Source organism: Callionymus lyra, chromosome 13 (genome assembly GCF_982586985.1).
Source record: "Callionymus lyra chromosome 13, fCalLyr1.hap1.1, whole genome shotgun sequence".
Taxonomy (NCBI): domain Eukaryota; kingdom Metazoa; phylum Chordata; class Actinopteri; order Syngnathiformes; family Callionymidae; genus Callionymus; species Callionymus lyra.
In genome coordinates this window covers 9378357-9391134 of record NC_141830.1, presented here as the reverse complement: position 1 = coordinate 9391134, position 12778 = coordinate 9378357, and the positions used below count along the sequence as shown (strand labels likewise).

Genomic DNA, 12778 nt, shown 5'->3' with positions numbered 1-12778 from the left:
TTAGGTAATGAAAACATATCCATCATTTATTTACGTAATTCTCTGGGTGTATGTGATTGACACTACCTTATCCACTGCATGTGCTACATTACTGGATATATAAATATACAACTCACTACAGCACCAACCATCACTTCCTCTGGCAAAGACATATTGAAGACATAAAGCCGAGCGATAAGTTACAGTAGCCATTTATTTCATTAGAATATATGGTTGCATGTATTTTACAGAACTGATATTAGTCATTTCAATTTTCATATATGTCACTGTATTCGCTTCTTGCCAATTTTATTTTTACAAAACGGCCACATCACTTTATTGGTTACACTTACAATCTTTTTTTCCCCCTATAAATATTTAATATGTGCTTCTATTAATTGTTACATGTTGTAACTGAGGATATTATTGCATTTTTACCTTTAATAGATACATTCATTTTTAATGATGGGAGTCTTTTTTTATCCTTGTAGTAACTAAAATGCTATTGAGTATAGGATATTTCCTGAGTAACAGTATCGACTTGAAAATGTTAGTTTTGTGATAACTAGGGGTGTTAGATAATGTCGACATGGTGATATATTGTATATTCTTTTCCGCGATCGATATTCGACAACACTGTATACATTTTTTAACAAATACCATAGAAATATTTGCAACATTTGTTCACTTTCGTGTTGCGATTTAAGCCAGCTTGCCACTTGATAGCAACACTAATTACATACTTCGCAGCTAAAAGAAGTCCCATGAGATCCCGGCGATCACTAAGGATGAGAGGATACACTGGACTTCAGCAGCTTTTAAAGCTGATGTTTGGACATATTTTGGTTTCAAAACAAATGAAAGCAGTTACGACTCTGTCAAAGGTCATGTGGTCTGTAAACACCAGAGTCAAGTCGACAATATTACAAATATATCCTTGTTCCTAAATTATCGCAATATATCGTATCGCTACCTCTGTACTGGGATATATATCGTATGGCTAGATTCTTGCCAATACACATCCCTAATGAAAAAAATATTTACAAGTAAAATAACCAGAATCCTGACTAATAGTATTTAAGTAGAAAATATAATATAAGTATAAAAATCAAGGAAAACCAAAATAGCAAAGAAAATATGCTTGGTTACACAAATAAAGTTAAGTCAACCAAGTTAAGAAGAACCATTAAAAATGCAATCTTTATCACACCTGAAATTATAGCAAACTGAAGTTGTTGGTCGTAAGATGACCACACAATTGTCATAGTCACACAAATTTACTATTAATTAAAAGTTACTATGTCTATGGGTTTTAGTATGTATCTAAGTTAAGCCTCAACTTATCCTTTAGATTTAGAAAGAATTAGGAATTTTTTCAAAAAAAAGTTTTGTTTTTGTTGTTCTTGTTGTGCTACATATAATATTTGTTTCACAATCCTGCAAAACATGGAGGTTTTTTTTTTTAGGGAAATCATTTTTTTTGTATTCTTGTGATACAGCTGTGTGAAGTTGCTGGCTCTTTCTATCCATATGGGAGTAAAAGTGTGATTTGTAATGACAGCAGAAATGTAAAAACCATTACACTCTGAAACCGTAGGTGGCCACAGTAACAAAAAAAAAAAAATACTCAGTATTCAGTAGTCAACTTCAAGACTAAATATGTTTGGCATGAACAGATTTCTTTTGAAGCGTTTTGAAAACCCTTAGAGAAAAGCCCCCTTATAAATATAACCCAGACTTTGGAAGACTTGTGCAAAGACACACGCCTTTTCTCACAGTCAAGCCATTGTATGAATTTGCCAGAAGAAAGATGAAATGGCATTTAAAGAAATGTTTTTAAAATGACGAAATACGAAATACACCATCGACAAATTGCTGTATGATGCGCATTAAAAACTCATTTCCTTTTCTTGTAAGAACATGATTCGTTTCCAGCCTAATTATCTAAAGTTCAGAGGTCAATTATAAACATTTCGGGCTGAGTGAACTTGTGGTACATGTCTGAATAAACTATGTTACATAGGAGTAAGAACAACTGAGAAATGTGTGTGTGGAAACTTTCAATAGTAAATCTACACAACTAAGATAATTCTTTATACGTCAAGTGAAAGTATTTTAGAAATGCGTGAATAATAGTTAATTTGGAAAAGTGCTTCAAGGTGATTGAGCTAAATGACTAACATAATGCTGTGGAACTCACACCTATTACAATCAAGCACTTTTAATTATTATCAATAATATTATTAGAAATATTATTATTGCTCAAGTTGAATCTTTCTCTTATGATGTTACATCGATGTCCCAGTAGGCCCTGGTTATGTTAACATTTAGAAAACTTGTTTTTTATCTCCTGTGTTTCGGTGAGAAAACTTTCACTGCACTTGGAGATTAAAAAGTTTTAATTTATTTATTTTATTTTAAAACTTTGCCATCCAAAAGGTGTGAAAAAGACCCTGCACAGTAGCGTAATGAGCGATGTCCCCTTAACCCTTTTGGGAAAAAGAGTAATTTATCCTTTGTGCTGCTTTTGGGTCAAGGGGTCAAGAGCAAATACATTTGGGTCACTTTGACCCTGAGAAAACACAAGAAAAAACTTCTATTGTAATTTTTTTATAATAATAGTTTTCTTTTTTACAGCATGTAAATTTGATCCACTCACTGGATTGGTGATAGAGTATGACATAATAATGTAAATCTCCTTTTTATAATAATATTTTGTTATTTCTATGTATGTAAGCCATTTTCGAATTAACACTATATATCTTGATAACCTGTTTGATTATAACTGTTCTACCACACTTTAAAAATGTACATTTGTAAAAACAGTTTAACCAATAAACAGCACACATTATTTTAAAATCCTTATATACTAAATATGTGCTTAACTCATTCTTAGATCCGCCCAATAACAGCATTGATTTAAATGTATGGAAAACGTGGTCTACCAACCGGATCTCCATCTCTGAGCTTGAGGATGCATTCCATCGTGTTGATCGTGATGACGACAGGCTCTGAGCCGAGCTTGGTCCAGGGAACATGGATGCGCAGTTCATGGATGTGTCCGCTCATGAAAGTAAACGGCAGCTTCAACTCCTGCAAAAGAAAAATAGCAATCAAGTTAACCAAAAGAAAAGTCAGTCATGAGAAGATTTACAGGTGTCTTTACATCTGCCTTGACCAGTATCTATAGAATATTTCAGCAGATATACAGTATACCCAGTTCTGTTGAACCTATATTTAAATATGTATGTGAACGATCAAAAATGCTAAATTAGAATTTTAAAACGTTTTAATTGAAGTCAGGTAGACTTATCTGAAAAAGAGCTTCATTGGTAGTAACATAGTTTCTTGACCTAAAGAGCAAATCTAAAAATAAAACGGTGGAATGGAATTAATTTCCTAAAAAAAAAATGCTATGCTAAAATGAAAGCACTCTCCTTTTTTTATTTAATGTTCAACCTTGTGGCTTTTCGTCACACATATTTGCAGTGACAAATCCTGTGTTATAAATTATTTTTTGAGGTGACAGTCAAATGTCATTTTATTATTTTATACACTTGTGTGAGTAACTGTACTGCCCTACTTGAGTTGGGATTGTTTTCAGAGTAATCTGTTACTTTTTAGATTTAAAGGCAAAAATGTTTGTTCATTTTAATGTAGTAACTGGAGCTCAGTTGTCTCAGTCTTCATCTTCGTCCAAAAAGACACTTAAATACCTCCATAATTCTCATCTGTAACATCCATCTTGTATTGAAGCCTCGACATGCAGAAATTGTTCAGGATAAACTTAAACAAGTCTATATTTTTTATGCTTGTTTTTAGCAGAAGCTACTTGACCATCAGCGTCATTTGCAAGCGTTTCAAAGAGGAAAGACTTCCGTGCTGGAGCTGATAGCCTGGGATCACCCGCTACAAACTAGCTTAAAATATTCAGACTTATTTAGGTTGTTTCGGAAACGACTCCTCATTTTGAGGCTTCAATACAAGAGGGACGTTACAGACGAGCATCATGGCGGTATTTGGATGTTTTTAAATGTCTTTTTGGACGAAGATGAAGACGACGACGACTGAGTTGCTAAATTAAAATGAATTTTCGCTAATAACTCTTAAAGGGAACAGATTGTTCTAAAAATAATACCAACCCTTATAGAGTGATATAGGGCCACAAGTGTAAGTAGAAATTGAGAAATGAAATTAAGAGTTTCAGTGAACTATGACCTGAACTATGTTCTTCAATCATAGCTTTTCTGGTTGTTTAGCTTTGTCTCCAACAACGTCTTCGCCACATGTCCAAAACAGGTCGGTCAGGACGGTTTCTTATACATTTCAAGTTGGAAGCAGCTTCTTACTCCACTGGCTTTACCTGTTGGCATATTTCTTCTTATTTACCTTTCGGGTGCTCCCTTCAGGGGTCGCCACAGCGAACCAACCTCCTCCATCTAACCCTGTTCTCTGTCTCTCTCACACCAACTGACATCATGTCCTCTTCCACTACATCCATAAACCTTCTCTTTTGGTCTTCCTCTAGGACCTCCTACAACCAATATACTCACTATCCCTCCTCTGTACATGACCTAACCATCTCATTCTGGCCTCTCTGACCTCATCTCCAAAACATCTCAACATGTGCCGTTCCTCAGATCGACTCATCCCTGATTCTATCCATCTTCGTCACTCCCTAAGAGAACCTCAACATCTTCCTCTCTGATACCTCCAGCTCTGCTTCCTGCTGTCATATTAACTGCAGCTAAAAAATAAAGTAACCATTTCCTTTACGTCATTTCAGCCAATGACCTGACGGAGTCACTTACCTGCTCCAGGACGTCCAGCTTCAGATCTAGCTTGCTGAGGACCACATCTCCTCCCCAGAGGGAGAGCTGCAGGTCTGAAGGCTTCAGGTTCTTGATGTATTTGTTAACATAGCTCATCAAGAGCGGTGTCACATACGACTCCAACATCCTGTCCCAGCCCTAGACACACAAAGAAAACAAAACCATGAGCATCACTGGTAGAACACGATGTTTATTTTGTGCACAATAACAATAATACATTTATAAACTTTAGAAAACGAAACAGATTAGAAAGTTATTGGTAGTTTGTCAACAGCTGGTCCATTAAATGTAAGCGAATTAATAAATGTATCTTATTCCTATGCAAACGGTGTTTTTTTTCTGTTTATATACATGTCATCGTAGTTTTCTCCTAAATAAATGCGAGTAAAATAAGCATTATTCTCGGTAGAGTTGGCTGGGAAGCTAAGCTAACTGCTGCAAAGAAGTGATGCCTCGCATGCTTCACGCAACTAAAATAGCAACACATGACATAAACACGTTTAATGGAATATCCTTACTTGGTTAGAGTCAGTAACCAATGACTATATCCGTTAAAAGGCTGAGAAATGTAGGGAATTCATCCCGTCAGTGCTGCTAGCCACCACACTTCAACGTCACCAGTAAACACGAGCACCACTTCCGCATTGCTCGTGATGCGTTCAAGTCTTCAGGGGGAAAAAAGTAAGGGTTCTGTGTTGCGTCGCGTTGGTATTATTAATTTTTAAACTGGATTAATCGTACTTTTTCCAGTAAACTTAAATAGTCTTTATAGAACTAATACATTTGTAATTATGTGTAAAAACAATCCACTGAGAAGCTGCTTATGATAATTCATGTTATTGTTTATTGCTTGTTGTGTTTTTATTTTATTTTTTAATTATTGATCAATTAACTAATATTAAGTTTAAATATATAAATCGCCGCTTTATCCCTTTACTTCACCTGTTTTGTAACGTCTTTACAGATATGGAACCGAAATTTACAGCGAGCACGAGAAGGCATCTTGCGACGTCATTTCTTTGTATACGCCCACATGCCCTTATAGGGAAGTACACTTGCGTTTTAGCGAAAATTCTACATTTTAAACGCTATATCTCTTCATGCCAAGAGATTTAAAATTATTTGACACAATCGTCGAGCTAAGTAAAATATTAGAATCCTCCAGGTTGGTGTGACGAGATGATCAAACAGAGTTGGATAGATGATCAAATCAAATTCAACGACCAAGATCTAGAAGTTCATACAACAATTATTTTAAATTCATTTGATATACATGAGGTGTTTATATACTAAATATTGTCTTAATTTATGAGTACATTCAGGATGAGATTTTTTTGTTAAGCACTAAATCCAGGTCTAGGTTATAGCAAGTTTATATCTCGATGTCTTGGATGTCTGACAACATAATATAAACATCTATAAATCCATATTATTTAATATCAGTTGGCTGTGTATACAGTATAGAATATGTACAATAAATGCACTCAAAACTATCGACTGTAACGTGCTTAAATGAAATGTTTGTAAATGATTCACAGCAGGAAGGTGAAAAATAAATACACGAAACTCATAATATTTGGAAAGGAACTTATTTTACTAAAGGGGTAATTCATGAATAAATTAATGTCCGAACAAAAAAAAGAATATAATATAATCTCAAGTTTGTCCAATGGGTGACAGGTGAATCAAAACCAAATGAAAGGCGCTATATTATAATAATTATAATAACCACTGCATTAATTCTCTATCATACATGTGTATTTATTTAATTATTAATTATTTTATTTAAAGATTTGTTTTGTTTTTTTCCAAGAAAAAAAAAAAGCGACATCCACGTTTTTGATACACCTTTATTTTTCCCACATCGACACACATTCGTTTGTTTGGTGAAAAGGACTAAGTGAAGAGCGTAAGATCTCATCTCTGGGTCCCTTGATGTGAGTAGAATAAAAAATAATAATTAACAATTTGGCACAACTCGGACTGTTAAAGCACCTGTCGCTCGAGCATATAAGTGTGTGTGTTCGGGTGTGTGTGTGAGTGTGAAGGTGTGTGTGTGTGGGGGGGGGTGAGACATTGTGTTTTTTTTCTAGTTTTGCGTGACACTCCATGTACATCCATGTATTTTTCTTAAGAAATCGAGAGGTAGATGTTTAAAGGTCAGGTTTATCTGCACGTTAACAATTTTATTTGTGTGTGTATGTTTTTGGATTAAATGCACCTGTTCATTAAAACAAATCAATTAAATCCCACGACCACAACCTGATATTTTAAAAATGTATTTAAAGCAGTTTTTCCCCTCAATATTATTTTATAAATGTCAAATACAGAATGTGAACGTTGGATTTTTAGCTTCACGTTTGATACAAATACACAACAAACATGTGTTGTCGAATAAATCGGGCCTTTGTTAACGGCCTCAGCAATCAGAGCACATTTTAATCCTCCACAGCCTGTTCGAAAATACATGCTAATTCCTACATTTGTTCAATCAATTTTCTTTTTTTGTTTAGTTTTTTTTTAACAACAGGCGTGTGTAATAAAGTATCCGGCAATTGAAGAGAAGAGACAGGCCTGAGGGCCAAACACAATGAATAAAACGTATAGATAAAAAACAAACAATTTAAATAAATTATAGTCATCTGACAACAAAAAAAACGGACATATGTCAAAATAAGATAAACAAAGATGACAAGTGTTATTGTAATTCTCAGTTTGGGAACTGTTTGAATACCGATTTAAATACTTTGCTGACAAACAGATAATATGCTCAGAAAAGGAAACCGCCACAATTATTGTAATTAATAACTAATAGTTTCTGACAGACAAACAGCAAAGAGCAAACAATGTGGTTCTAATGGGCGGACAAGACACCTGAGGCTGCATGTAAACATATTGACTGATGAACTTGCAAAAATCCTGCTCGAGGGCCTCGTTCTTGGAGTCAACAAAACAATTAAATGCAGAGTCGTTTATCATGGAAATATTTATTTTCTACAATACACTTTTAAAACACTTTATATTTATGGCAACTTTTCAAAAACAAGAACAGTTATTTACAGTGCGTTAATATTTACATTTGTTGGGAGAGAGAGAAAAAAAAGAAGAAAAAAAGCTCCGTTGCGAAAAAAGAATCCTCAGAATGTCCTCCAAGCAAACTTTTTTTTTTTTAATATATATAATTGGTTTATTTTCTGTCGTTGTCCTTTTTTGTTTTTTTTTTGTTTTATTCGCAAGTGTGTCCATGCAGGTTTTTTAGAAGTCCCGGTGAGGGCTGTGCGTCAAACTGTGCCGTCGCAAGTCACAGTTGCGCCGAAACACCTTTCCGCAGCGGCCACAGCTGTAGGGCTTGATGTCTGTATGGGTGAGAAGGTGAGTTTTCAGGTTACTTCTTTGATTAAAGGTTCGTCCGCATGTGGGGCATTTGTGGGGTGACTCCTGTTTAAATTTAAAGCAAAGTATTAATCCCTTTTTATCAAATAGATCTTCAGCAGAATTAAATTGTAAGGGCAATGAATTAACCCATTTATTTTTTTATTTTTTTAACGGCTTAAATATATCCCCATGCATGCAGCAGATGGTTCAATGTTTGATTCATTGGAGGTATTTTGAAGGGGGGCTTACCTGCATGTGTAAAGTTTTATGGACGGCTAGAGTTCGGGACTGACAGAAACCCTTCCCACACTCTTGACATTTGAAGGGTTTTTCCTTGGAGTGGATGTATCTGTGGAGCAGAAATAACACTTCATCAGCAGTGTATTTATTTGACCTTCAAGCATGAACCACATTTGAAAAAAAAAACAAAAAAACATTATGCCTATAAGCTTAAGGGTCGATGCCAGTTGGGCAAAAATGGAGTGGGGGGGGGTTAGGGGGGTGTTTGACAGATCGCCAGTCCACACAGAGACAGACAACCACTAACACACTCACTTACACACACTAACAATTTAGGGTCACCACAGAAACCACATGCAGTTTTTTTTTTTTTGCGAGTAATTCCGGGAGGAGGAGGGGGAGCGTTTTTTTTTTTTGAGTGGCAGCTCACCTGTGGTCTCTGAGGTGGTCTTGTCTCCTGAAGGCCTTGTGGCAAATGTCGCAGGTGTAGGGCCGCTCGTCCGTGTGCGTCCTCTCGTGGATCAGCAGGTTGTACGACTTGGTGAAATGCCTGCCGCAGAACTTGCAAATAAATTCCTTTTTCGTCTTGGACGGGAGTCTGCCCCGGGTGGGCTTTCTGTCCGGGGAGAGCTTGCTCAGCTCCGAGAGAGTCCCCCCGAGACCCGAGGCCAGCTTGGCCAGATCCGCGGCTTTCGGCGGGTCCTCCTGCGTGGCGGCCAGGGCCAGGTTGGCGAAGTCAAACCGCGGCCTGTCCTTGTGCAGGACCGGGACCCCGTGCGTCATGGCGCCCTGTTTCGGGTGGAAGAGCTGCGCCGCCGCGGTGAAGGGTAACCCCGGGAAGGGAATCCTGGGGTCCATCAGCCCCTGAGCGGCTGCCATTTCGGTTATGGTCGACCTGAGTCCCTGGATGTGCGGGTAACCGAGTGTCCAGTGGTTCATGTGCATGGTCTGCACGGCGCTGAGGCCGTAGAGTCCCTGCAGCTGGTCAGCAGGGAAAGTGTTGACGGCCTGCAGGAAGGAGTAGTTGGTGAGCTGCAAGGCTGGGTGCAGAGGGATCGGGGCGTGCAGGGCTTTGCTCCCCATCTCGGCTCAGACCTCTGCGGTGGAGTCTCCAGTAAACCTGGGAAGACCAACCAAAAAAAATATGTCACTTTCAAGAAAAGATACATTTTATAACCTTTTTTTGTTACATTTAAGAATTGCTACTTGTCATATATTGATGTAAATGAGTGTAAACATAAGTCGTCATTGGACACCTCGCCTGACATTTTTTTTTTTTTTTTGCATACGACAAATAATATTTGTTTAAAAATATAAAGGCAAAATTGAACTGCAAACATCACACGAATGTGTCATATTCAGTATTAGGGAAAGTTGTCCCTCCGGTTTGATAGTGTCCAATTTATTTAAAAACAAATAAATAAATGTGATATGAGCAGAGAAGGCATCTTAACCGATCAAACCAATAATATTAAAATAGTTTTTGCACAGCATTTTCCCTCACGAAAGCCATAAAAAACGAAATACCCTCCAGGTGTTTAAAACGTGTGTTTGTTTTCTGCTCGCGATGTTGGAGAAGAATAAATAAACCCAGGCGACAGAGCCATTGAACTCAAGTTGTCTTGTATAACTAGATTAATTATTTCTAAATTGTATATCTTTGCTTTTCTTTGATCTTATAGGGACAGATTTCACTCAAATCAGATTTGGAAAAAAGTGCTGCTGAGGTTAAAACCTTCTGCAGATTATGGGGGCATTATTCACACTTGTTAGAGTGAAAGTCTTTCTGTTGTTTCAGTCTGGTTGGTACTTTCTCAATGCCTCCCCTGCGTTTAAAAAAAGGGGGACAGGGGTTAAATATAATTCTGCACAGGTGCAGCCTAAGTCACCATGCCGGCACTTGCTGTTCTTCACTCATATTCACAACTAACCTGTTCTTTCTTTTAACAACCTTTGGACTGTATTTACACTTGCACTGCCTCATTGAGTCTTGCGCTTTTTTTTTCTTTTTTTACCCCCCTTTCATTTAGAATTCTGTAAGTCGTGACAAATCTGTTGTCACGCTGATTCAAGCGGGATCAGTTGTTGTTAAAACGACCTGCAGCTGGTGGTCACTAAGACGCACTAACCAGCACCTGATATCCGACTACAAGAAAGAAAAAAAAGTTATGCACCAAGAATCAAATGTGGAACACACTGTCACGTCCCCTGGTCATAATGTATCTTACCCCAATAAAAAAAAAGCCAAAAGTCCCGCAGTGTCAGTCAGTAATCCACTACACACGCGACGAGCTCCAGTGAAGAAACTTTCTCCAAGTTACAAGTCCATGAAAGTTTCATGAAGCCATGCAGTTTTCGGACTTGTGTACGCGGAACTTTTTTTTTTTATGATGAAAAGGAAGAAGTTTCAAAAAAAAAAAAAAAGTCTGATGGCAACAGCGTGGGAGTCCAGTCCGGAGCCGGGTCTGGAAGTGTGCGTAATGCGCACCGGACGTTCACTTTTCAGCTCCAGCTCTGGATGGTTCAGCCCGCCTCCGACACGCCTCCCCTCTTCTCTATCATTAATTCCAATGTTCCTCCTCTGTTTATTTTTGTTTGGATAGCAACTAGGGCTCGAGACTATAGGAGCGACTCTAACACCTCTCGTATAGAAAGCGTTTTTTTTCTGTTTTTTTTTTTTTTTCTTTTCGATGGAAGAAGTTGAGGACATTTCCCAACGATTCAACGCCACTGTGTTGAAAACATGTCTTTTGAGGAACTCCAGCGACTCAACATGTTTTTGAAAATCAATTCAAGACAATCGATCTGAGTGACTGGTAACCTTTTGTGAAGGATGCACAAACCCGGGGATCCGAGCATCAGTGCGTAAAACACATTTCCCAGAAAGACTTTCTCAAGAGTTGTCAAGCATAATCGTTCCGTGGTAATCGATTCATTTCTTATTAACCGCCTTGAAATATTTGAAACATTTACGTCAACCTTACTTTTAAATTGTTCTTGTTTTTTAACTAAATTCTCCCGGTATTATGAATAGCGATTCGTCACTGTCGTTCTCAGTTTTTAACCAAACAAAATAAATGTTAATAATGAACAGTATTTAGCTATTTTCACCAACATTTTTGAAATAAATATAAAAGTTTGTATTTTCTTGTTGAAATCAGAGTTTAGTAATTACAATTAACCAATTATCATGAATCAACACAAGCCAATTAAATAAAACACTTCAACTTCAACCTTATAATCCACTTATTATTAAATGATAAGTTCTTCAAGATACACCTTTTGTTTTCTGGTATAAAATCTCAAACGTACCGCTTGAATCTATTTATTATTCCTATTATTATGACCAGCATTGAATCAGAGCAACGTCTGTTCTCACAAAAGAAAATCTGACTGTGAAAAATGTTCAACTGACTTGAAAAGAAACGAAACGGTTGCTCTTCAAACCTTGTTTGACTTCTCAGGATCGCGGAAAGCGGTTTTGTAGCGCCACCTATTGAGGTTGGAACGCAACTAAAGTCGAAGGTTTTTTTTTTGACAGCCTCCCCAAACCAAACGCGATATAAAAAAAATACGACAGCACTTGTGTCTCGAGGCACTGTTTGATCAGACTCTCAAACATAACTTTGAATTAAATCAATGGATTCGTTTCCAGAAGGAGGAAAACAAAAACAACAATTAATTTTCTTTCACAAATGATTTTCTCTGAAACTAACACGTTGCATTTATATTTTTTGGAGAAGTAAATTATATTAATTTATTTGTTTGTATTGCAGGTGCCTTAGATAATTTTTTAAAGATAATATTCGTTGTTTGAATTTATGATTCCGCCACTGTTTAAACATGTATTATAAATATAAGAATGCCACACATTACACACCTGAGTTAAATTTAAATTTAAAAGTATCTAACCCGTCATTTAAAATGATGTTGTTACTGACAAGTATTGCTTCTAATCGTTGACCAGACAATCGCATTTCCATGTTCATCTGTTTCGTATGAAATACAAATTATTTAAACGTCATGTATTTACACAACATATGATTGATTTAAATTGAATTAAAGATGTGTTTTATTCATTATAATAATGTATAATTAAATCGACAATGTGGGGGCTAATGTTAAATATTTACTAGTTAGTCACTTTGTCGACACACCTTTAACTCCCACGATTCACATATTAACATGTCCAACGATTTAATCGAAATGTACGTTGAGAGTAAACAATTTTTCCCCCAAAAAAACACGTTTTCACCTGCGAGCCTGTAAACATCAACCCTCTGTGAAAGTGCGCGCGTTCAGAGCCTCGGGTCTCTTTACACAAACAAACGAGGGTCAGAGCCAAACTGCGT

General features: G+C 36.9%; 2 protein-coding genes across 5 annotated transcripts in view; both read right to left on the bottom strand.

The window, feature by feature from the left end:
• Positions 1–5454, bottom strand: part of vps13b (vacuolar protein sorting 13 homolog B) — a 304204-nt gene extending 298750 nt beyond the window's left edge. For both annotated transcript variants that reach the window (XM_087805873.1, XM_087805872.1), the window contains exons 1-3: positions 5330–5454; positions 4791–4949; positions 2929–3072 (exon numbers count right to left, since the gene is read on the bottom strand). In XM_087805873.1, the coding sequence (XP_087661999.1) occupies positions 2929–3072; positions 4791–4937 (291 nt within the window). In that variant the 5' untranslated portion in view covers positions 4938–4949; positions 5330–5454. The remainder of the gene's footprint in view (positions 1–2928; positions 3073–4790; positions 4950–5329) is intronic.
• Positions 5455–7779: 2325 nt separating this feature from the next.
• osr2 (odd-skipped related transciption factor 2) lies at positions 7780–11187 on the bottom strand. Of its 3 annotated transcripts, none has more exons than XM_087806195.1 (4): positions 10655–11187; positions 8857–9546; positions 8436–8535; positions 7780–8249 (listed from the first exon to the last, which is right to left on the bottom strand). In XM_087806195.1, exons 2-4 carry the CDS (start codon positions 9507–9509, stop codon positions 8067–8069), a joined length of 936 nt encoding a protein of 311 aa, XP_087662321.1. In that variant the 5' UTR covers positions 9510–9546; positions 10655–11187; the 3' UTR covers positions 7780–8066. The 3 variants fall into 3 exon arrangements, with proteins under 3 accessions (XP_087662321.1, XP_087662324.1, XP_087662322.1); XM_087806198.1 differs by having other exon boundaries at positions 7780–8167; positions 10655–11178; XM_087806196.1 differs by lacking the exon at positions 10655–11187 and having other exon boundaries at positions 8857–9557.
• Between the last annotated feature and the right edge of the window lie 1591 nt (positions 11188–12778).